This window comes from Sinocyclocheilus anshuiensis, unplaced genomic scaffold (assembly GCF_001515605.1).
Source record: "Sinocyclocheilus anshuiensis isolate Anshui unplaced genomic scaffold, SAMN03320099.WGS_v1.1 scaffold173, whole genome shotgun sequence".
Classification (NCBI taxonomy): Eukaryota; Metazoa; Chordata; class Actinopteri; order Cypriniformes; family Cyprinidae; genus Sinocyclocheilus; species Sinocyclocheilus anshuiensis.
This window is the reverse complement of record NW_015536480.1, coordinates 359727-385793: the sequence shown is the minus strand read 5'-3', so window position 1 is coordinate 385793 and position 26067 is coordinate 359727. Positions and strand designations below refer to the sequence as shown.

The following is a 26067-nucleotide window of genomic DNA, read 5'->3' as shown; positions in this document are numbered from 1 at the left end:
TTCTGGTACACAGGAGAAAGGAAAGCAAATACAATTGACCTTTGAATAAACCACATCAAAATCACATGCTATCTATTTTTTTGTTTTATTTGTTTTTATTATTCTTCTACTTTTTCTATGAAAGTGTCAGCAATTATTCTTCATTGAAGAATTGTATATATGGGATAATGTAGACCACACTACATATAGTGTTTATTCAGAGCAGACATGTTTTGTATTCCCTCTTATAGATATTGTAAGAGACCTGCACAACTCCCCAGACTCAGTTAGAGATCAGAATGGGATGCAGAGATCACTGTGCTGGATTCGAGTGGCAAGAATCATAGATGTGACCTTCTTGGTTCTTTATTTAATGACCATTATTGTGTTTCTGACCATGCTTGGGAAAAGCTGGGTTTCATACTGATGTCTCGTATACATGAAATGCCACACAATACTAACTGTAATTTACAGTTTGTACATAGTTTATATAGACATTAATAAAAAAATCCTGCTAAAATCAATTGGAGAGATATTATGTCATGGATATTATTATGGATATTTAATTATTTTTGTATTACCTTACACGTCAATTATTTATTCTTTAGGTACCTGCTGTCACACAGCGTCTTATGCTGGCTGGATTGTGGTGTCTGGTCATAGTGAGAAGATGCAGGGTTAACTAATATCTTTAAGTTCGTCTGCCAACTGCTTGATCACAACAACAAAAAATGTAGTTTGCTTAGCCACGTTAATACAACTTGCTAAGTCAGTAATAGAAATCATCATGTCTCAGGTGATGTGCCCCATGCTGTATTTATTCATGGCCTTAAATTTGACCTATCCTTGACACAGATTTGTGGCAACTTATTCCACTGGAATTAATAATGTATTATGCTAACTGCATAATCAAACAATAAGAAGCCAGTTCAGAAATACATAACATCAGTTGCTCAAAGATGGATCTAAGGCCCTATTTACACCTGGTATTAAGATGCGTTTTGGTCGACCCGATCACAAGCAGATGAGAGGAAGACACAATCCCGTTTACGCCTGGTGTTTTAAATCTGTCTCTTTTGTCCATTGCAAAATAAGCTTGCACAAAAAGAGAAAATGGAAAACAATACAGAAAACATCAGCTTTTGAAAAGTACGCCGAACGCTGTGGGTTTGTGTTATAGAATCAGGAGTTGTAAGAGAACATTGTGCTTTTTACTTTTTTTTTTTTTTGATTTCAAACTTGAAGCATGGTTTCAAATCGCAAAGTTTAAATCCCGTCTAGCTAGTGCACTTAACAACAATTAGGTCAGTAGGCAGAGAGGAGGCGGGTGTTCAGATGCGTTCGACCACATGAGCTTTTACAATAAAGCAATCCGGTGAAGCTCAAAATATTTTAGACACCGCTTACAACAGTATTTAGTGTTGTCCACTTGTGATCAGATCAATGAAAATGCTTCTTAAACAGGGCCTAGGAGTGAGAGATGCAAACCTGACAGCAGAGAGTGTTCACAAGTGTTCCTAGGTGTTTTCCTGGTCACACCACATATTGATTTGATTTAGTAAGCAGAAGTTAATTGCTGAATAAAAGTGGACTCACTTTATATTAAGCGTCTTTAACTGTACTTATTTGATACAATGCATTTATTGTGCACAAAAGCCATGTAACTTTTCTGTTGCTGTGTATTTGAATAATTCAGTAAATGACTCTGCATATGTCTCTTTTATAATTCTGGAAAATGTGATAAACTCTAGACAATGCTAGAGATTTCCTGATCATATCTAATCAGCTTTTATCTAAGATAAATTGCTTACAGTAGATATCTAAGTTCTGGGCTGTGGTGTTGCAAATGGTAATATTAAAAACATGAATGCCATATTTCATATTTGTAAATGAGCATTACAATCTTTACTAATTTGAACTTAACTGATTGTATGAATCAAGCCATTTTAATTATTCTGCCCGGAAAATGCATCATTAATTTGATACAGCCTCATGGAGTTAAGAAGAGAGTAAAATAACACATTGCATGCTCTGCATCACAGGTTAGTCCACTCCGTGCATATTTTACTTTTATATTTTACTGATAGTTTACTTGACTAAGATCACTAACCCTTTTTATCATTTAATATGATTATCACTGCATTTATATTACTGAAGTTTTGAAATAGTTCTCTCAACTTATCTGCAAAATTGTTTATCTTGGGTAAATACCATTCAAAGTGAGCATCATTATGCCCTAGTCCTTGCCAAAGGCAGAGAACTTGAACTGAGGACTCTAAAGGTTTGCTAAGACTGCTGTAGAAAATAAAGGTGAAAGAACTGTCTGAGATACTTATTTTATAGAATAAAGAATTCACTCTTAAACTGATGTCTGTCAGTTGGTCATTTTATGCATATTTACAGCATCGGAGCAGTATTTGAGGCTAAGCATATTTATTTATTTAGTCATTTATTAGACGCTTTTATCCAAAGCGACTTACTCAATATATTTCGTTTCCATTTGGTTTGAAGTATTAAAATAACTCAAATTAAATAAAACTTAATAAAAGACCTATACAGACATAATAAATTCAGACATCATTTAACTAAAATTAAAATAAATAACAAATACAAATAATACAAATCAAATGACAGTAGTTTATCAGTAATCCTACAAAATAACACTGCCAAACTTACATGCTAAAAAACAACAACTTACACATAGTAAGAAATGGTTATAAAAACTGAAACGGAAGCGAAACAAGTAATATCCCATCAGTTATCATGTTCAGGAGCTGACATTATGTATTATGCATAATTTGGCAGTAAACCATAAAGTGCACACTGTATTGGTGCAGAGATGAATGTGCGTGTTTTGTAAAACTTTTGCAACTGCTTTTTATCACTTAATAACAAACACAGGAACTTCAGTTACATAGGAACTTTTGCATTTACATTTGGATGTTTATTTTAATATAAATACTGAAAAATAAAATGTGTAAATAAAGCTCCGTAAAAACTTTGCATTTTTATAACATGATCAACAAGATGCTATGATGTAGTTTGTCCCATCGGGTAATTAATAGTTCCCTTTCATGGGAACTTCGAACTGCGTCCTCTAGGGGTCGCTATGGGGAACGCCTCATCGTGACCCGTGTCTGAAGCATACATTGAAAAAACACCAACTCGTTGGCCGGCGACAGCCATGACGTCACTACCGGTGCGACTATAGTATAAATAGGCGCCGGGAGCACACATCATTCTCTTCTTCGTCTTCATTGACTATTCTGTTTGAAGCGTGCATTCCAAGGAAAAAGTAAGAGCTATTTCTTTCATTATGGCGAGCACTAGCACAGCATTTAGAAGGTGTGTGCATCCATGCCATCGCTATTTGACACCAGATGACACACACGATCTATGTGTTGTTTGTTTGGGCGAAGAGCACGCACGTGATGTCCTCGCGGGGGAAATCTGCGCGCATTGTGAGTTTTTTCCAATGAAAAAGCTCAGTTCTCGTTTGTCTCTCTTTTCGAGTAAAGAGGGCCAACCATCTGCTTCCCGCGGTTCAGGACCCGCCGCGAGAGGGCGCAGTCTCTCGTTCCCTACTCAGGGAACCATGGTTACATAAGTAACCTGAGACGTTTTACATACACCTGGACACTTGAGCCAAATACAGAAAATACGTCATGTAAGTAGACAAGTGCTTAGTATATAGGGCTGTCTTCCTCTGTTACCATAGCCATGAGTTCTGCCGTCACTGCTGTCCCAGTGGCTTTGATCCTGTCATCGTTATTGTAGTGGTTTTTAAACCGGGGGTCAAGTGTGGATGCCAAACTCAACAGCTCATCCACACAGTCTTCTGTGTACTTGGAGTTCAGGTACTCCAGAATGGTTTTTGTAAAAGGGATAATTACCTCTTCAAGAACTTTAAAAAAATTATGTCAATAAATGTTAGCTCAAGAGAAACCCAATTTGGATCTTATTATCAGTCTTGTATAGTATTGTGTCTTAGTATTGTCAGTCAAATATGCTATGTGACCTTCTCCCTTCAGTTACAGAAGGACAAAGAGGAAAAATAATGGAGGAAATGGGATTGTTATTCAACAAATGGGAAATGACTAGATCCTCAAAATCATTCCACATTTCTGCTTACCACATGGTTGCTGATTCCTTGCGAGAACTCATGTAACGGTTGTAGTTAGCTGTTGTTGTTGTTTTTGTCTTGCTTCCTCTCATTCTTGAGAAGTGGGACAAAACAGGGTGCAAAATTGAAAAAGAGATATTATTAAGTGTTGCTTTTGATAAAACAAGCTCTTTTTCATCATTAAAAAACATTTTTATCCATTTTATTGCATATGCATGATTGAACCCTTCTCTGTGGACACACTGTTTTAGACGTAGTGAGAGGACATTAAGAAACAGATTTGGTATAATAATGAGAAAATTACATTGAAGGTGATAATTGTGTTAAATACATTCTATTATTAATCCCTCATGAAATTTAAAATTGAAAATATTTTTAATTTTTAAAGCTAATAGCAGTTACCCTTGCTGGACCTGTTTTGTCCCACGTCTCAAGAATGACTAAAAATAGAAAATTTGTTCTAACAAATAAAGTAAAAAAAAAAAAAAAACGATAAAAGATAAAAAAAAAAAAAGTTAATGAACAGGACAGAAGGCTCCACAGATGGCCGCATCAGTTTGGAGCTCCCTCGTTTTTCTGGTTTTATTGTTTGTTTGTATGTCCTGTCTTCAGTCACTGTTTTCCTATAACTTTTACTAGTGATGAACTGCTGGGCATTAGACAATGCACACCTGCCAATCTTTTGCCAATATTTGAACATTCAGACTTTTGAAAGCTCATGTATTATATTAAACTGACAGGTATGTTGCCCTTTAGCAATATGAATAAACAACAGATAATTACTTTGGTCATCTGTAAGCGGTGGTCTTTCTCTCCCTGCAGGAGTGTCATCTCATATTTACTCATATATAAGTAGAAAAGCTGCAAAGAGGATTGTTTTAAGAGTAGTTATATGTTTACACAAATATTTGACTATATTTTAAGGCATTATAATTACTTTCTGTGATATGTGTTAACAGGTGTTGTTAACCTTACCATAAATAAAATATTTGGGCCATATTTTGGAGGTGGGGCATGTTTCTCACAGTGCTTAAATATGGCCAAATGACCGATATCTGTTCAAGAGTGAATACTCATGCTTTAGCTAAAATATTCGAGGCAGTTGGGATTTACTGAACATGTACCTACACTGGCTAATATTTGCTGTCACTTCAGTCTGTAAGTACATGTTAAAAAACGAAATTCTATTTGAAACAATTTACAATGAGGTTTAATTTATTAACCTTAATGTATTAGGAATGACAAATGAACAATGACAGGACTTTTTTGTGCATTAATTAATTTAGGTTTATGTTGATTGATTGATTGATTGATTGATTGATTGTATGATACCCTTAATTTATACAACATGAATTCTTAAACATGTCTTACTAGTAAATGGAGAAATCAGCATGAACCTGCATTAATAAATGCTGTAAAATTATTAGCAATTGCATTAGTAATGTTAACATATAAAGCCTTATTGTAAAGTTTATAGTTCTAATTGTAACATACTGTAGTTTTCATATTTAGTTTTTATCATATTTTTTAATGATCTTATGAATTTAAAGTTCATTAAAAACATTGGTTATACCACAGAAAGGTGTCAGGTGAACGTATGTTTGCTTTTGAGGGCCACATGTCTGAAAATTGTGAGGACAGTTCTCATGGTGTTGCTATTAGACTATTACATATCTTCAATTAAAATATGGGAAATTAAATATGTAAATATACATATGTAGGTTTATAAGTCACGGAAACAAATGGAATCTATTTTACTGGGATTCTTCTCAGTTAATAATTTTAAATAGTTGATTTAGCATTTTACATTAATGACACAAAATATATACAAATATTAATACAAATAATATCAAAAGCCTTAACAACTTAATTAGCACATGATTCCTTTTATTCCCTTAATAACACATTCATGGCCTTACCCACCATTGACGTCACCAAGGTCCGGACCTCTGTATTTTTGCTTTCTAAGGTAAGCTATATAATAAAAATTGTAAAACAATTATCTAATATGACCTCTGTTTTGACGCTGCAAATATTTTGCACAATGCCAAGATAAAGCCCGACATTCTCATGAACTGCCTCAGTGGTGTAATAAAGTTGTCAATGTCATCATGTTTGAAATGTACGGCAAGCCCAAAGGGTTGGAATGAATCACATTTACATCCAAAATGCAGTATTTGATGGCGTTTAGGATGGATTTAGTGCTGTCAAAAAGCCATCCTTATTTTAAACACCGTGAAATCATCATAAACACCATATTCGATGGTGATTTATTGTTAAAAGAGCCCCTTTTTCACCGCTTGGCTTGACAGAAAAATAATTATTTTAAACTTTACGTTAAACTCTATGTTAAATTATAATTTTCTATTTAATATTGATTTTCTCTGTTGCATATTAGACCTCGAGGAAACTGAATGGAAATAGATTATGTTACTTTAATGTTGAGAAATTTGTTTATAAGTTTCCACGGTCAAAGACAACCTGGAAATATCATGGAATTCCTCATGATTAAAATAAAATTTATATTTCAAGGCTTGAAAAATCTAATAGTTTTATAATTATGAAATTCATTAGTTAATTAAGAAATTAATAATCACCAAAAAAAAAAAACAAGTAATTAGTATTGTAAATATAAGTATGCTCTGCTCTAAAACATTGTATCAGCTTTCATATTGGTATCTTTGTTTGTTTGTTTATTAATATACACTATAGGTCTAATTTTAATAATGCTACAATTCATCTTTAAAATCATGTCAATTATATGAGTTCATCTTGCTTCTCGATTAATAAATAAATGAATAAATAAGACTTACTGAGTGATAAATCCTGAAATTGAGTACAACTAAAATGCTCTTTGAGTAGACCTATTTTAGAAGATCTAAATGAAGCGTTTAGAATCATTATATCAGGAGATGTTTTATTAGAAGTAGTCTATTATTTACAGCATTTAACATTCTACAGTGAAGCATTCATAGGCATTATCCACAGTATTTGGGTTGTGTGTCTAGATCTAGGGTACATTTATGATGCATGATACATGACGATGTAAAAACAGAAATGTTTTTCTGGCGTTTTTCATGACAATGGCGTCAGAAGCGATCCCCGTTCACACTGATCCACGAAAATTATTAAAAACCCTGTATTATGCATTACATGCCAGTAGGTGGCGATGTTACTTTGTAAAGAAACACTACACACCTGCGCACCTATAGACTGAATAAGTAATACGCATGCACATAATGTCACCATTCTCAAATCTGCTTTTTTGTAGTTTACACGGACACTATATTCATTTTCATAAACTTGCACTTTGAAACTTGTTTTCAACAGCTTGCATTTTCAGGGCCCCAAAATGCCGTTGTTGTGTAAATGAACAGCCAAAATGCATAAAAAGTTTTCTGTTTTCAATTTTTAGTTTCAAAACAGTTTCATGTAAACACCCCCCTAAAATATGTATAATGTCTTCATTTGTTCAGTCAGTTTTTTCAGTCTTGTTTGTAACATGCCAATACATTTGTCTTACATTTTATGCACATGGTATTTAAAGTATGGCCTGATTGGGGAATATATTCTGGTATGTAACAGAAAGTCTCATCTGCACAGTAGGGGTCTCTGCGGCTGAAAACTGTAATCATACAGATTATACTGTGGCTTATGAGGCACTTTTTCAACAACTTGGCTTGGACAAGAATGGTGTTCAGATGACCCACATGCGGCCTTTGTCCTGGGGCCCCGTGACCCGTGTTTATGTGGACCTGTATGTGACCTCCATCATAGAAGTGGTATGAGTCCTGCATGATTTACATTCTCATTTAGATCATTTTGGGATTTCAAGCAGATGTAGTTTTATCAATCAACGCTTCTTTTTATCTATAGAATGAAAAAGCACAGAGCTTCTCGACACAGGTCAAAATGATGACTGTAAGTGTTTTTAAAACATTTTTTTTTTTTTGGTTTTACTCAGTTAACAAAATAACAAGCATCTCAGAATTACTTTAAACTTTATATTCATCACTTTCCAGGCTTGGTCAAATAGGAATGTGGCGTGGGATGAAGAGGAGTTTTGTGGAATGGAGACATTAGCAGTCCCAAAAGAAATGTTTTGGACTCCAGACATTGGTATAGTAGAAAGGTATAAAAAACACATGTCAGAACTTTTATATATTTTACATTACATTACATTATTTATTTATTTTTCTTTCATTATGAGCAAGGATGTCTTAGCTGTTTTTTTTTTTTAATTAGGCATATGATGTCTTGATATGAAAAAGAAAATCTGTCACCGTTTCACAGATACTTAAACCCAGAATCTTAAACCCAGTGGGGCTCCGCTTATGTGTTATTGCCACTATGAAGAATGCTAGGGCCATTTATACATGGTCCCTATAATATGACTAATACACAGCAAATTCCGCAGTGTTAGGTTAACAACTTTTTAAGTTTTGAAATAAGTCCACTCAGAGCGTTAAAGTAACACTGAAGCAATGTTTCAGTTAATGAGATACAGTAATTAAGTGATTAATTAAGTGCTGATTGAGCACCTTCTGTTCATAAACAGAATCACTGAATGAAGGATGAACAAGAACAGAAAAAAAGAGAAACACAACTACAAGTGACTTACAGCCACAGTCGAAGGCCAAACGGAATCGCGTTTAGCTGTATACGCATACATTTTGTATTGTATAGGCGTTTCGTCCAGACAGATCCGGTATTTTGGGAGAGTGTGAAATGTGGATTTTTATTTTAAATTCGACAAATATTTGAAATAAAAAAAAAACATTTTGACAGCCCTACTTACTACTAGGGGTGTAAATGGGATGTTTCGTCATGATACGATACGATATCGATTCTCATACCCAGCGATATGATATTTGCCGATACCTCAAAAAAATTATACGATACGATTACAATTCGATTCGATACAAGAGTATATCGATCGATATGTCGATATTATGATATTATATATCTATTTTAAACAACCATCTACATTTTTATTAACTCACAAATGCAACCAAAATATATAACATGAACATTTATCTGAAATGTTCACATCCTGTACCTTAATTGGGACATTCACAAAAAAAATAGGCCTACACATTTTCTTTTCTTTTCAAATAATAAAGAAAATAAACAATTGGAAAAAACAAAATTCTAGCTGCTACTATGGGTTCAGTGCTAAAAGTCTTTTCTACAGATAACCAAATTACAAGCAATAGCAGAAAATAAATACAATACAACAAAGACACAAGTTCAATAAACAGTGCTTTTCAGGTTTTTCAGCTGAGTCTAAAATAATTTTTAGGTACGCTACAGACATGTAATAATCAAATGTAAAATAACTGCATAATCTTCACTTTATAAATTAAATATAGATTAATAATTTTTTGATGTTACACCGGGCTGGACTCCGCTTCGTCCACGGTGAAAGCCGATCCAGCGATCGACAGCGCAAAGTTGTAGTATTTCCTCAGCAACCAGCACGGATCAGCGCCAGGCAAGACGAAGCAGATATCGTCCTCTTTTGGAAGACCAAACAAAGTAGTTTCGCTCCTTTGGCATCCTTGATAGATTCCTCCATTTTACCAAATTTTAAATCTACAGCCTCTCTAAAATACACTTCACGGTTAAGATTACTTTCAACAGTCTTTAAAATGCTTCTCCAATTTCAAAACAGGATTTTTAAGAGCAACCACATCAGCATGTAGCTGTACACACTCACAGTGATGTAAAACCTGTTCATCATTAAAACCAGCAGATTTATTAAAAGAAGCAGCATTAACTTGGTTTGTCGTCATCTTAAAACACTCCTCTCAAAACAGCATTTAAAATTGTTTCACATTCCCCGTATGGGCCACCATATGTAACATTCAGCCTTATCAGCAGCAGGTCATTCAGACCCATCCAGAAGCTGCCATCTCCCCTCCCACTGCGATGATCAGCCCAGTGCCTCCCACGTCGACCCCTGGCTTTCCTCCGGCCAACAATCCCAGTGCCTCAACCACTTCACAGACTATCAACAGTGCAACTGATGGAGAATTCTGCACCACCACTCCAATGGGGCCAGACTTCGACATCATCTTCTCCATCCTTCCCTTCTCCAGAGAGCAACTCAGCTGCGCGCTGGGCGATGACGACACTCTCCAGAAACTTTCCATCTCCCCCTCCACTCCACCGACCAACCGGATCGAAGTGTGGGAACACCAGGGCTTGCTGTATCGGCGAATCCAGAAGGGGAATGCCAACAACAAGGTCCAGCTCATCATTCCTAAGATTGTGGTCCAGCAGACGGTACAGCACTTCCACCAGAGGACAGCAGAGAAACATCATGGGGAAGGTATGTGGCAGATTTCCACTGCTTTGTGGGCAGACTGGGGTAGGTGCAGCTACTTTACAAAGATGACTAGAGTGCCATCGAGAACCATCCTCCAGGAGATAAGATGCCCTGCCTATCTGACGAGTAACCAACAAGGGGGTAGACCAGAACGAGGCCAGTTTATTCCTCTTGTGTGGTCTGTGCACTCTCACCCAATCTTGAACTGCGATATCTGGTTCTTTGGCACGTCTGAGTCTGTCAAATCTCCGTTTCATCCGGCGCTGCTGGCGAGTGACGTGAGTTTTAACCCCAGGGGGGTGTCCCTTGGATTTAGAGGGCAGAGTCTGTCCAGCGGCAAAATGAGTTCCCTGCCCAACATTAGGAAGGCTGGGGAGACCCCAGTGGTGCTATGCTGTGAGGCCCGGTAGCTCATCATTCCTAAGATTGTGGTCCAGCAGACGGTACAGCACTTCCACCAGAGGACAGCAGAGAAACATCATGGGCGGCTAAAGACCCTCCTGCAGATCCTGGAAGTTGCCTGGTGGCCCACGATCTGCAGCGACGTCTTAAGGTTCGTCGAGGACTGCAAGTCATGTGGGGTGAAAACCAAGAAGTGTCCTGTAATCAACCCTAGCAAGATACCACCTCGTCATCCACCTCATCACCGTTCATCAGCATCAACAACATCCACCAAAGAGACCCCCAAGCCGGATAGGAGAAAACGCCAGGGCGGCTGGTGGACCAGTAGGGCTGGGTGCAACATGACCCTGCGGAGCGGAGTTTCCATAATTGATCCTGCTATTTTTCCAGTTTATCTCTGTGAAGCTGCTTTGACATAATCTGAATTTTAAAGAGACTTGACTTGACTCTACCCGATGCTCTGTTTAGAGGAGTCTCATTGCAGGACTGTGCTGCTGCAAGTTTGGCTTCTCCTCATGCATTTGTGAGATACTACCAGGTTTATTCACACCACTGTCTTTAATACCCTTACCTGGGCACTATATGCGCTAGGGCATAACTACAACAAAATGAATCATAATTTTTACAAACACAAAAATCTTAATTTTTATTCTTGCATCTCTGATTTGAATACCCATTGTCTCCAGTCATCGGTACTTTATGTTTTGTCCATTTAGCATCAAGACAGAGTCTGGAACAAAGGAGTTTCCATATGTGCAGTTGATCAGTTATGGCTATACAGTCTCATCTGACGTTTTAACTCTGACCACAGCCTGTAAGATGGACCTGTACAGGTTTCCCTTCGACATCCAAAGCTGCAATCTAACGCTTCAGTCTTCAGCGCATTCAGGTACATATGAAATCCATAATTCAGTGTTGACAAACACATACATAATAATCAATAGCATGCTTACTTTAACTGTAATGTCTGTTCCCACAGTTAAGGAGCTTACAATATACACATTGTATGGTTCCGTATGGTTAACTCTCGCGTCGAAGCAGACCTTTCAGGCCCAGGGAGAGTGGGAACTCCTCAGTATAAATATGATTAACTATAATGCCACTTTCATATGGGGTGTCAAGAATCAGCTGATATATCAGGTACAGAGCACAGGTTATGGCGTGTGAAACAATAAATATACAGTAAAAATAAATAAAAATGATCAAACCAACTAGCAAAATATGTGCCGAAATACATAAATGATTAAATTAAAAAATAAAAAGAATTTGGACCCTTAAAGGTCAAGAGTATAAAAACATTTAAAAAAAATGTTTTATTATTATTATTATTATTATTATTGCCATTATCCAACACATTACTCAAATAATACACTTACAGTTTTTATTCAACATATTGCTTTAATTTAAATATTCTGGTTTGTATAACATGCACAGCACAATGAGAATGTATTTTTTCCATTTGTCTTTTTTTTTTACAATTTCCTTTTTCTTTTTCAAACTCAACATGTACATTTTGTTAATCAGTGGGTAGTGTTTAGACACTACACTAGGGGGCACACATAGGTTGAAAGAAAGAATTGAACATGACAAATACTTTTAGAGCATTTGACAAAATCTGTTTGGAATGAACTTTTAGAATAATGATGGTCTCCCTTTCAACCTCTGTATTCTCCTGGTGTGGGAACTAAGTATCTCCTCTTGAGTACCACCCACTGATTAACATAGAATTTACACTTGACAATTAAATTGTAAACTTTGCAATAATATTGTGTTGACATTAGGGGGAAAAAATCAGACAGTTTCTGTTTTTACGTGACAGATTACCATCAAGAGGAGACCTCTACTTTATCTCATCAATTTCATGCTACCAATATTTTTCTTCCTCGTGCTGGATGTGACCTCCTTCTTCATAGATGCAAATAAAGCAGACAAACTGAGCTTTAAAGTGACTTTACTCCTGTCTATTTCTGTGATGCTGCTGATTCTTAATGACACACTGCCCTCTACAGCTGATAAAATCCCACTGATTGGTGAGTCTAACTTGAACATGATCATCATGGCTTAATTTGTTAAAAATGAAATCCTATAATTTAATTTGAAGCTCAAATGAGTTAACAACACATCATAGGAAGTATGCATAGTATGCATTAAACCTAAAAAAAAAGCTGAACATAGGAATCTAATAATAGTTAAATTACAATAATGAATAACAATAAGTTGAACAAATTTAACATTTAATGCGAGCTGACAGAAGTAAAATAAGTAATACTGGATCAGAAGCAGTGGTTACTGTGCATCCATAAAATGAAGAAGCCGAAGATACTGTGGTGTAGAATAAACAACCAGGCCAAAAATGTGGTGAACAACTCTCTGTTTACTATTCCTCTGTAACTCTCTAACACACACACAGAACTAGGCAGAACCAAATGTGCATAGCTCAATCAGGCATGCATTGTGATTACAGAACAGTCTTTCTTTTTTATGGCTTGGTTGAAAGAGCACCCTTGTGCCAGGTGTGCCCTAAGGCCATTTTTCAAAGACTGGTGGAAACGTTCCACTCCCCCATTGGCCTGGGAGTGGTAAAGAGTGGTGCAGATGTGTTGGATACCCTTGTTCTCCAGGTAAGAGGAGAAGTCCACAGAGACGAACTGAGGGCCGTTATCCATTATAACAGTTTGTGGAAGGCCCAAACGGGAGAACAGCGAGTCCAGAAAGTTCACAATGACTTGAGTGGTGACTGAGCCGGTCGTGATTAGTTCTGGCCATTTGGAGTGCAAATCATATGCTACCACCAGGTATCGCTAGTTGTGGGGAACCCCGTGAAATTCACCGCAGATATCCATCTGAAGGTGCTGCCAAGGACGAGTAGACCAGGCCAGGGGTCGGAGGGGCGGGGGAGGTGGGTTACCTGTTTTTCCACTAACAAGACAGGCTGGACAGTCTTTAACTAAAAGTTTGATTTCTCTGTCTATGCCCGGCCACCAGACTCTATCCCGGCAACGCTGTTTGAGCTTCACTATTCCCAGGTGCCCCTCGTGCGCCATTTCGAGCACACGTGCACGAAGGGGCCCCGGGACCACAGTACTAAGCCCACGTGCCACACATGTGTCATTCCAGCAAGATAGTTCATCTTTGATGCGGGCAAATGGCTTTAGCTCTTCTGAGACATGTAGGGGCCAGCCTTCTCGGATATAAGTGTGGAGCAGAGAGAAGATACCCGAGTCCTGCTCTGATGCAGTTTTAAGCTCCTGTAGTGATACCACACACTGCAGAGGTGTGTGTAGCAGCTGGATGATGTCTGTTTCAGGGCTAATGTCTTCTGTTATTTCCGGAGCTGGGACAGAGCGAGACAAAAGGTCAGCCACCACGTTTTCACGACCCGGTGTGAACTGAAGGCTGTAGTTATACTGACGGAGCCGGTCATACCAGCGGTGTAGTCTCAGTGGTCTGTGCCCTGTTCCTGACATCGCCAGCAGTGCCACTAAGCCATGATGATCCGTCCTCAGAGTGAAATGGCGGCCATACAAGTACAGGTGCCATCTTTCGCATGCCCATAGACATGCCAGCGCTTCCCGTTCACCCATTGAATATCGTTGCTCTGTTGGGTTAAGGGCCCTAGAGGCAAAGGCTATGGGCCTTTCTACACCCTTCTGTACCTGTGACAATATGGCTCCGATGGCTGTGGCGGATGCATCGCAGGTGACCATGGTTTTACAGGAGGTGCTGAAGTGTGAAAGTATGGGAGGTGAAGGGAGTTGGGCCTTGAGAGTGCGCACAGCCTCCGTACATGCCTGCGTCCACACCCAGGGCTCATCCTTCCGGAGTAATTGCCGCAGCAGGGCAGTAGTGGCTGAATACTGAGGCAGAAACTTTTAAGTAGTAGCCCGTCATCCCTAGAAAGGAAGCCACCTGGGCAGGTGAAGTCGGTTCAGGGATGGACTGAATGGCATCCACATTAGACTGGAGTGGGGAAATGTCCTGTGCTGACAACTTGAACCCCACAAACTCGATGACAGGTACAGCAAAAATAATTTTTTCACCATTTTAAGTTAGCCTGTGCTTGCTGAGTGCATCAAAAACCCTGTTGAGGCGCTCATTATGAGTGTGCGTTGTGGGCCCATGCACGACAATGTCGTCAAGGTAGATGACAACACCTGGTATCCCCGATAGCACAGAGATCATAACCTTTTGGAAACAGGAAGGGGCGGAGCTAAGGCCGAAAGGCATCCTAGTATAACGAAATACTCCCTCATGTGTCACAACAGTCATCAGATTTCTGCTGTCAGCATGAAGGGGCACCTGCAGATAGCCTTCTCTTAGGTCCAGCTTAGAAAAAACTGTGGAGCCATAGAATTGAGCTGTGAGTTCCTCCGTCGCTGGTAGCGGGTACTTATCTGGAATAACTGCCTTATTGACTTGCCTCAAGTCCACGCAGATGGGCAGAGCACCAGATTTTTTAGTGGCCACCACCAGGTTTGAGACCCAGGGCGACGCATCCACCTGCTCAATGATGCCTCCTTGCCGCAGGCGCTGTAGTTCCGTTGACACCCCTTCACGCAGGGCCAGGGAAATACGGCGTAGAGGCTGAATGACAGGACTGACAGTATGGTCAATGAGAGGCTGGTGCATAAATGAGGTGAGGCAGCCCAGCCCATCAAACAGCGTTGGCCGCTGTTGCTGCCATATTGCGGTCACAGCCATGATAGCAGCCCACTCCATGTCCACTAGGGCGAACCCCAGCGCGGTGAACAATGAAACACGCTGAAGAATTGACTGTAAGTGCTTGCATTGAGCAGAGATACACTGGCCCCCATATCCAAAAGCAGTGGAACACTCACATCATTCAGGGTGACAGTGCATGATCTGAATGGCACAAGACCTGAAGTTACGTTGTGGATGATGGCAGGTGGAGACTGACTGCTACGCATCTGTGGTTTATTTGGGGCTGAACGGCAGACACTAGCAAAATTATTTTGTTTTCCACAGTTATGGCATGTCTGGCCCTGGGCCGGACAGTTCTGGGCTCTGGTGAAATGAGAACGAGACCCACAATTAATACAGGGCTGTTGTTGATGTGGTCGTCTATGCTGTTGCTGTGTGAGTTGCATTACGGAGTCAGGGGCGTCTGCAGCCTCTTCTGCACCCCGGTCGGGTGGCTGCTGGGCTGGTGAAGTTGTTTCCATAAATGTCAATTGGCTGTGTGTTGACTTATTTTGATTTGTCAGAGTGGCCACACATTCAGCAGCACTTTCCACTTGAAATGCTACTGCAATTGCCCTAGATAGCGTCAAGTCATCTGGTTGTAACAGCAGGGTTTCTCTAATTTTGCTATCATTGGTGTGTTCAATCAGCTGATCGCAGATCATTTCGTCACGCAGCCCTCCGAATTTACAAGAATTTGCTAGCCCTCTCAGATTGGCCACATACTGATGCACGGACTAACCAGGGAGTTGATGGCGCCGGCGGAATATGAACCCCCACAGCAAAACGCTCTGTGGAGCGGCGAAATGTTCATTCAGGGCCATCACAGACTGTTCATTAGTGTTTTCACCACTGTCGCTGATTGTTCCGAGCACTCGCTGTCCTTCTGCCCCTAGACAGTGATGGAGAAGTGCTTTTTTTTGTGCCGCACTCACCTCTGTGAGGCCGGCTGCGATGAGATATGTCTCAAAAGATTGCAGCCAACGGGGCCACAGAATAGGAGGTTCGCCTGGAAGAGCGAGGAAGAGCGGTGGCGGTGGTAGAGAAAAATCAGCCATCCTTGTCTCCAAAATGTGGTGTCGAATAAACAACCAGGCCAGAAATGCGGTGAACAACTCTCTGTTTACTATTCCTCTGTAACTCTCTAACACACACACAGAACTAGGCAGAACCAAATGCGCATAGCTCAATCAGACATGCATTGTGATCACAGAACAGTCTTTCTTTTTCATAAACAGTGCTTTTCCACCCTCTAGTGGACACAACAGATACACTTTCAGTTCCTTAAAGCAGGGATCCTCAAATCTGGCTCACGAGATCCACTGTCCTGCAGATTTTAGCTCTAACCCTAACCAAACACACCTGAGAATGCTAATCAGTGTCTTCAAGATCATTAGAAAATCACAGGTAGGTGAGTTTGATCAGGGTTGGAGCTAGCGAGCCAGATTTGAAGATCCCTGTTTTAAAGGGACAGTTCATCCAAAAATTAAAATTTGCTGTTAATTTACTCACCCTCAGGCCATCCAAAATGTAGGTGACTTTTTTTGTCTTCAGTAGAACAATTAGGAAGATTTTTAGCTGAAATTGTGGTCCATGTTGATTCATACAATGCAAGACAATGGCTACCATCACTACGAGAGACAAAAAAGAATATCAGGCAACACAAAATTAATACCCACAGCTCCCAACGATATATTGAGGTCTTAGGAAGCGAAACAATCAATCACTGCAAAAAAAATGGAACATTATTTACAACATTATTACATGTAATCCATAGCCTCAGGCAATCTGTCCAGAGTGATGTCGATTCGTGACCAAATCTTTATTTTGAACTGGCTCTATTAGTGGACTGGATGAACCAGTTCACAAAATCAGACTGAACCGTTTGAAACAGTTCACGGCTCAAGATCTACAAGTTGCCCAGTCAAAACTGACTTTTGGGCATGTTTGACAGTCACTCCCACTCAAAATGAGTCAATATACATTTATTTGGGTGCACTAGTGCAAGCGACGTAACTACCTGAGCCACAGAAGTGGAGTAGATTCCCACACTAGGGCAATGAAGACCACAGGGAGCCTGTGTAGGAGATGACAATGGATGAGTTGGCAGAGGAAGATACCCCTGCAGAGCCAGTGGAGGAAGATCAAAGTGGAGCAGGTTGGAAAAAGGACAACATTGGAGCCGAGGGGATGGAGGGCCAAGGCAGAGCCAGAGGGTTGGAACGCCTAGGCTCTATCTCTGAAGACTATGGTGGACTTGGCTGGCCTGGAGACAGAGGTCATGCTGGTGGAGTCGGGGGGCTAAGGTGTGTCAGCAGAGCAGGAGGATGAGCCAGGGAACTGGATAGAACAATGACCGGTGGAGGAGGAAGAAATTCCAGGGTGGGCACTAGGGTGGGTAGGAACTCTAGTAATATCAGAAAATATCAGTAATATCAGATAATCCCCCCAAACCCCAGTCAGTTTAAATTGTACTTGAGTAAAGTACAAATCCCCCAAAATAATACTTAAGTACAGTAATCGAGTAATTTTATTGATTACTGTATTTAAGTATTATTTTGGGGGATTTGTACTTGATTCAAGTATTTTACACCCTTGGGGACTTATCTGGGTAGCATACCACATGTGCTTGATCTTAAGGATCATGTGTATGGCCCTCGATTGAACGATCCACCCAGGTGAGGAGGAGGATTTACACTCCTGGTAGATTGATGGTAGGTCCATTCTTATGATGATTGGGTGTTGTCAAGAAGAGTTGAGGCATGGATATAATTGCAAGCATTATTTTAAGTCAAATAAATAAATATAAATAAAAATAAAATAAAATAAAATAATATTTTTAAAATAAAAATATTAAATAAAAAATAAAAAATACCGGAAACACTTGGAAGACCAACCAACGTAATAACAACTGAAACTGCGGGCTATAAATACACAGACTAAATGAGGAATAAATAAGGCACAGGCAACCAAGGAAACAGGAACTAAACACCAGAAATGAGAAAAGAAGAACAATGAAAAGAAACTGAAATCAAAATAACAGTCTCTGAACAGACTGTGACAAAAAGGATGTTTAGTCAAATCTCGCCTTTAATTTAAAATGAAATTGACACCCCTGGCCTAAGACAATGCATGTGTTCTACACATACAATTGAACTTGATGTGTTGCCATGGGATATTATAAAATAATGGTTGCAATAAAAAAACCTATGCAGGGGTCTTATTTAGAATATTTTAAACTTGTGTGTCAAAAAGGGTTAATAGAACATGGCACATGAATCCACTTCAATTGTTATGTATTATTTGCTGTGCTTGTATTATGAGGACTCTTAGTTTGTATTTGGCTCAGTTCTTGTTTCCTGTGATCCCCTTATTTATTGATTGTTATCACCAGTCTTTTGTTTGTTTAATTAGTTCATGTGTAAGCCATAATACTTCCTGTGTTTTTAGTCTGGTGTTGAGTTTAATTGATGTTGTGCTTGTGCTCTTAGTTCTTGTTCCTTGCATCCTGAATTTCTGCTTTTTTTTTTCCTTCTTAAATTTAACTGCATTTGGATCCAGATGTCTCTCGTCTCTGAGTACACTGACACGCATCAATATTTTACTTTCTAATCTGTGTCTATGGGCCATAAACACAAACAAGACAATTCAGAATATATACACTGACACATTAGAATACATCATAGAGGAGTTGTTTCAAGGGCATTTTAGTGCAGCAAATCTGCTGCAGTCATAGTCTGCTGTCTTCACAGGGGTGTACTGCAGTGTGATTTTCAGTCTCATTGGTATCAGCATTCTGGAGACCATCCTTGTCAATTTTCTGATGGTTAGAGGAGCTGAGAGGATATCAGTTGCATCAGTGGAAACTACATCTGCTGTTACTGCCCGAGATGGTAAGAATCGGCACTGCATTTGATTATGAGGAATATATTTGGATTCTTAGATGTCAAGTGCTACCCTAAACAATTACTGGAGTCAAATGGATTCATGCATGAATAACAACTACCTTAAGTACAAGTTAGTAAATGTTAGTTAATGTATTAATTTACATTGAACTAAATGGCTAAATAGACCATATGTAGCTCCACTTCTTTTCAGCGCTGTGCTTGTTGTCTTCTGTATTTCGTCTGTATTTCCACGGCATGAATGTAAGGTCATACAAATTTATGAATGAACCGCTTGTTAAGTCTTCCCAGTCTACTGACATTTGTTATGACATCTGTTTCAAACAGCACAATGCTCAATTTAAATTTTTTACAATCCTTGCATGTATTAGTATTATTTTGACATTATTTATAGTTATCCTCTTTACAAAATGTAGAAGGAACACATAGTAAGTCAGAAGAGTAAATGTATGTTTTAAATTGTTGGGTGCTTTTCTCAAACCAAGGAGAGAGCACATCAACCTAACCCTTGAAGACATGTAATTCTATACTATTCAAGTGTCACATAGGGAAGTCCTTCAATCATTTAATATTTCAAAGAATAATATTAATTAACAACTTAATAAACCATTTGAAAGGATATATATTAAAGCTGCAATGGATTCCAGAATCCACCCCTTTAAAAGTCACAGATGAAATTCAGTTGTTTTTTCTATAATAGTCTCAGCAAAGATTGCCTATCAAGGAACTGTATATAAGATTATACAAAACACAAGAAATATAGCATTTGTCAGGAACCAAGTTTTGTATTTCTTCTCATAGACAGTGTCAGAGACCTGCAGAGCCCTCCAGATTCAGTTAGAGATCAGACTGAAGACCAATCTTGTATCCTTGACCTTCTAAAGCAGATCCTCTCTGAGTGCCGGGCTGCAACTCAACACAACCAACGAGAGAAGACATCTCTGTGCTGGACCAGAGTGGCAAGAATCATAGATGTGACCTTCTTCATTCTTTACATAATCACCATTATTGTGTTTCTGTGGGTGCTTGGGAAGGTTTGGGGACTATATTGATGTCTTACATAAAATTACAAACAATGCCAACTTTTATTGTGAGTTTAGAATTGTTAAGAAGAGGGGTTCGCAACTCTTACTGCAGAGTTTAACTCCAAACCTGATCAAACTCACTTGCCTGCAACTTTCTAGTAATTCTGAAGCTCCTGATTAGCCTGTTCAGGTATATTTGATTAAGGTTAGAGTTAAACTCTGCAGGAAAGACTTTTGAGGATCAGAATTGAGAACTCCTGGTTTAGACTTTTAAAAGAATAGAGATTGGTGGTGACAGCTCTAAGGATCTAATTTGAGAATTTAAATAGCAAGATGTGTTTCTTCTAGCTTCTATAGAGCAAATATTTGTGTTGTTTAAATTTGTTCTTTATTTATTCATTACTTAATTGAAAGCAAATTTAAAATACCATCACATATACCCTCTCAGTTGATTAATCTGAATCTTGTTTAATCTGGGTATGTTGGTTCCAAATTACCTGTGAATAATTAGTTAAATTAACCCCCTATATGCAGTGCATATCTACTTTGCTGTTGTGCAATTATTTTTTAAAATCTTATACTTTTTTCTCTTCTCCCTTTCTCCATGCCGAACGTCGGTGCACTGTTTAAAAAAAAAAAAGAAAGAAAGAAAAAAAAAATACATGGCAGCACAGAGTGCCAAACATTTACTATTAATGGAAATAATGGTAAAAAAAAAAAAAAAAAATGACTGGCAGAAGCAGCTGCCAAACAAAAACTGTAAAATTAAGATAAAATATCCAAATTTATATTCAAATTTTTCTTAAATGTTTTACAAAAAAAAAAAGAGTTAGTTCCCTTTCATGGGAACTTCGAACTGCGTCCTCTAGGGGTCACTATGGGGAACGCCTCGTCGTGACCCGTGTCTGAAGCATACATTGAAAAAACACCAACTCGTTGGCCGGCGACAGCCATGACGTCACTACTGGTGCGACTATAGTATAAATAGGCGCCGGGAGCACACATCATTCTCTTCTTCGTCTTCAGTGCTCGCCATGGTTCTGGCATGCACTCCCCTCAGCATGGTGGCATGGGTATACCGTTCCCCATAGCGACCCCTAGAGGACGCAGTTCGAAGTTCCCATGAAAGGGAATGTCTCAGGTTACTTATGTAACCACAGTTCCCTGAGTAGGGAACGAGACACTGCGTCCTGTAGGTTTCTTGCCATGCTGCGGACGCAAGCTTCAGACGAAGAAGTGAATGATGTGTGCTCCCGGCGCCTATTTATACTATAGTCGCACCGGTAGTGACGTCATGGCTGTCGCCGGCCAACGAGTTGGTGTTTTTTCAATGTATGCTTCAGACACGAGTCACGACGAGGCGTTCCCCATAGCGACCCCTAGAGGACACAGTGTCTCATTCCCTACTCAGGGAACCATGGTTACATAAGTAACCTGAGACGTTTACAGGTATTTCCTGGAATATTATTGTGAAACATTTTCTGTAAAATGTAAATCTCTTGCAGTTAACCATTAGCTATCAGCACACATACATGGGCTAATGTAAATATGTCTGTATCAACAACTACATCAGCATATTTATGTATTACAATCCAGTCTGACTTTATTTCTTTCATACAAAACTTCTTATTGAGAATTAACAGAGGTTTAGATGTTGATGTTGTATTGAAAATGATAAAGTTTTAAGTCGCTGTTGGGAGATAAATGTTTGCTTTATGTGGGCTCTTGATCCTTGATGTTTTAAAAATGTTTTTGTTTGGCTGCTGGAATTGTGTTTCTAAAGTACAGTAACAGAAGGACTCAGGATAGCAGAGGTCAGTTCAAACAGTTTATTAACAGCAATATAGGAAGCAGATAATAAATTATACTGAGAATTGACTGGGATACTGTCCTTGCAGATGGTGGAGAGATTGTGGACACGGGGCAGAGGATAGGGCGCACACCTCTTTGAGGTTGGTAAGTATCCAGGAAGGAGCACACACACAGGTCAGAGGATCCAAGGAAATGATCGGGGGAACACTGGAGACAACAAAAGAGCACAGGCTTGGAGAATTGCGGGAGAAACACGTGGAGCACAGGTAAGCAGTCCGAAGCTCAGTTTGAGCCCTGAGTGAGAGGTGTGCACTTATACAGGTGCATCTCAATAAATTAGAATGTGAAAATCAACGTCACTGCACCCGTTTACCAAGAACTTTTGGAGCACTTCATGCTTCCTTCTGCTGACCAGCTTTTTGAAGATGCTGATTTCTTTTTCCAGCAGGATTTGGCACCTGCCCACACTGCCAAAAGCACCACTGTCACAAGTTGGTTAAATGACCATTGTGTTGGTGTGCTTGACTGGCCAGCAAACTCACCAGACCTGAACCCCATAGAGAATCTATGGGGTATTGTCAAGAGGAAAATGAGAAACAAGAGACCAAAAAATGCAGATGAGCTGAAGCCCACTGTCAAAGAAACCTGGGCTTCCATACCACCTCAGCAGTGCCACAAACTGATCACCTCCATGCCACGCCGAATTGAGGCAGTAATTAAAGCAAAAGGAGCCCCTACCAAGTATTGAGTACATGTACAGTAAATTAACATACTTTCCAGAAGGCCAACAATTCACTAAAAATGTTTTTTTTATTGGTCTTATGAAGTATTCTAATTTGTTGAGATAGTGAATTGGTGGGTTTTTGTTAAATGTGAGCCAAAATCATCACAATTTAATTAAATATTTAATACACGAGTTTCACAATTTGAGTTGAATTACTGAAATGAACTTTTCCACAACATTCTAATTTATTGAGATGCACCTGTATGTGGTGAGGTGATTGCAGATCAATCCAGATCAGGTGCGGATGATTAGTACTCAGGAGAAGGTGCACGTTGTGACTGAGAGGTGACGGAGCCTGGCAATTCTGTTACAAGTACATTTGTTATAGCAAAGATTGCAAGAGAAAATCTGATTAGATTTAAGTTGGTTAGTTATTGATTATGATGATTCAATCAACATATAGTGGCCTGATTCACTGATCTCATCCAGAGTATAATCTGTGAGTATATTATTTAGACTCATTAATTTCACATTATTGTAGCTCTAGAATGTTACTGCATAAAATTCTGTCCTGCTTTGATATTTTGAAGGTTTTTAAATCATTGTGAAGAAATTATTTGGACAGGATCATGTAGCCTCAGACATCAGATGTCAGATCAACTCTGAACATTACAAAACAAGCTACTAAATTCACAAAAAAAAGCTTTTTGTTGACTGTCACCATTGTTGAGATTCATGTTTGTGTGAGTCAAAAATGATACTGTTCAAAACACTTTCTGTTAAAAAGAAAAAAAAAAACATCTTGCTGTTATAACATCACAAGACTGCTGTAAATTATGCAAAAATAACAGCTAACATACTCATAAGACTCATCATCAAATAACCAGCTTTATCTGATCAGAACTTCTCCTACAAGTTTTTCTATAACAAATATATTTTAGAAACACACAGTTACAGCAATCGGAGAAAAACTGATGTCAAAAAGTCAAGTATCAAAAGCTGACAAAAAACACTAAACACGTCTCCAAACTTTATCATTTTAAAACATAAAACAATAAAATTTAAAAACAATAAAACTTCAACATTTAAAGCTCTGTTAATTCTTAATAAGACGTTTTGTATGAAATAAATAAAGTCAGACTGGATTGTAATAAGTAAAGATGCTGAGATCTAGAGAGGTTTGTTAGTGTTTCATGTTCTGTTGCTGACCATCATGTGACTTTATTTATTTATTTTGTACAGTGAATGTTTGATCATAATTTAGGAAATAACTGTAATTTAACAGTGTTGTCAGCTTATTTAAACAAGGAGATTTTACTTTAATTTTAAGGTTTTTGTTTGGCACCCTGTGCTGCCAGTCATTTTACTTTTTTTTTTTTTGTTACCTTTCTTTAACAATGAAGGTGTTTGATCATAGTAATTCAGGAAATATCTTTAAGTTTTTAAAAATATTTTTTGTCTGTATAAAAAAAGTGAATTATTGTAATTTGTCATTAATGTCATAATACTTAAAATAACAGATGAGTAGTTAATTTAGAGATAATTTTACAGAGTTTTGACTATAAAAACCCTGAAAAAATCAGGTATTTTCCGTAAAATTGGGATTTTCATTTATTTATTTCATTATTACTTGTTTTTTTTTGTTTTGTTTTTACAGTGTAGCAGATCTTCCCTTATTAATCTTGTGAAAAAACACATACACCCGGTTTCACAGACAAGGCTTAAGCTAGTCCCAGACTAAAATGCATGTTTGAGCTGTCTCAACTGAAAATATCTTGCTCTGACATTTCTTAAAATGTGACCCTGGACCACAAAACCAGTCATAACTCACGAGGGTCAATTTTTTCAAGCTGAATAAATAAGCTTTCCATTGATGTATGGTTTGTTAGGATTGGTCAATATTTGGCTGAGATACAACTATTTGAATTGTATAGATACAATTTTACTATTTAGACTATTTGAGATACAACAAATTAGAATTTGTACTATCTGGAATCCGAGGGTGCAAAAAAAAAAAAAAAAATCTAAATATTGAGAAAATCACCTTTAAAGTTGTCCAAATGAAGTCCTTAGCAATGCATATTACTAATCAAAAATTAAGTTTTGATATATTTTACGGTAGGAAATTTACAAAATATCTTCATGGAACATGATCTTTACTTAATATCCTAATGATTTTTGGTATAAAAGAAAAATATATAAGATAATTTTGACCCATACAATGTATTGTTGGCTATTGCTACAAATATACCTGTGCTACTTAAGACTGGTTTTGTGATCCAGGGTCACAAATATGTCAGTGTCATTGTTCTGTGTCAAGATGCACACCTGTAATATTTTACATTTACATTTAGTCATTTAGCAGACGCTTTTATCCAAAGCGACTTACAAATGAGGACAATGGAAGCAATCAAAATCAGCCAAAGAGCAATGATATACAAGTGCTATAACAAGTCTCAGTTAGCTTAACACAGTACACATAGCAAGGGTTTTTAAATAATATAATAAACAAAAAGAAAACAGATAGAATAGAAAAAGAATAGAGCAAGCTAATGTTAATGTCTTTTTGCCATTGTTAATTGTATAATAAATGAAAAGAAAACAGATAGAATACAAAAAAAATTAGAAAGCTAGGGTTTTTTTTTTTTTTTTTTAAAGAATATAATTAGAGTAGAGAGTGCTAGAGTTAGAGGGTCAAATAAAGATGGAATAGATGTGTTTTTAGCTGATTCTTGAAGATGGCTAAGGACTCAGCTGCTCAGATTGAGTTGGGCAGGTCATTCCACCAGGAGGGAACGTTTAATTTAAAAGTCCGTAAAAGTGATTTTGTGCTTCTTTGGGATGGCACAATCAAGCGACGTTCACTTGCAGAACGCAAGCTTCTAGAAGGCACATAATTCTGAAGTAATGAATTTAGGTAAAGGGGTGGAGAGCCAGTGGTGGTTTTGTAGGCAAACATCAATGCCTTGAATTTTATGCGAGCAGCAATTGGTAGCCAGTGCAAATTGATAAACAGAGGTGTGACGTGCATTCTTTTCGGCTCATTAAAAATGAATGTTGCTGCC

The 26067-nt window shown here is 38.3% G+C and overlaps 2 protein-coding genes across 2 annotated transcripts in view; both read left to right on the top strand.

Moving 5' to 3' along the window:
* LOC107675122 (5-hydroxytryptamine receptor 3A-like) overlaps positions 1-424 on the top strand; it is a 28560-nt gene extending 28136 nt beyond the window's left edge. Inside the window, exon 9 of the mRNA XM_016469389.1 lies at positions 231-424. Coding sequence (XP_016324875.1) covers positions 231-406 — 176 coding nt within the window. The 3' untranslated portion in view covers positions 407-424. The remainder of the gene's footprint in view (positions 1-230) is intronic.
* Positions 425-7454: 7030 nt separating this feature from the next.
* LOC107677762 (5-hydroxytryptamine receptor 3A-like) overlaps positions 7455-26067 on the top strand; it is a 24654-nt gene continuing 6041 nt past the window's right edge. Inside the window, exons 1-10 of the mRNA XM_016472819.1 lie at positions 7455-7467; positions 7706-7884; positions 7979-8023; positions 8125-8234; positions 11552-11724; positions 11815-11975; positions 12655-12865; positions 19289-19429; positions 20243-20272; positions 20360-20475. Coding sequence (XP_016328305.1) covers positions 7455-7467; positions 7706-7884; positions 7979-8023; positions 8125-8234; positions 11552-11724; positions 11815-11975; positions 12655-12865; positions 19289-19429; positions 20243-20272; positions 20360-20475 — 1179 coding nt within the window. The remainder of the gene's footprint in view (positions 7468-7705; positions 7885-7978; positions 8024-8124; positions 8235-11551; positions 11725-11814; positions 11976-12654; positions 12866-19288; positions 19430-20242; positions 20273-20359; positions 20476-26067) is intronic.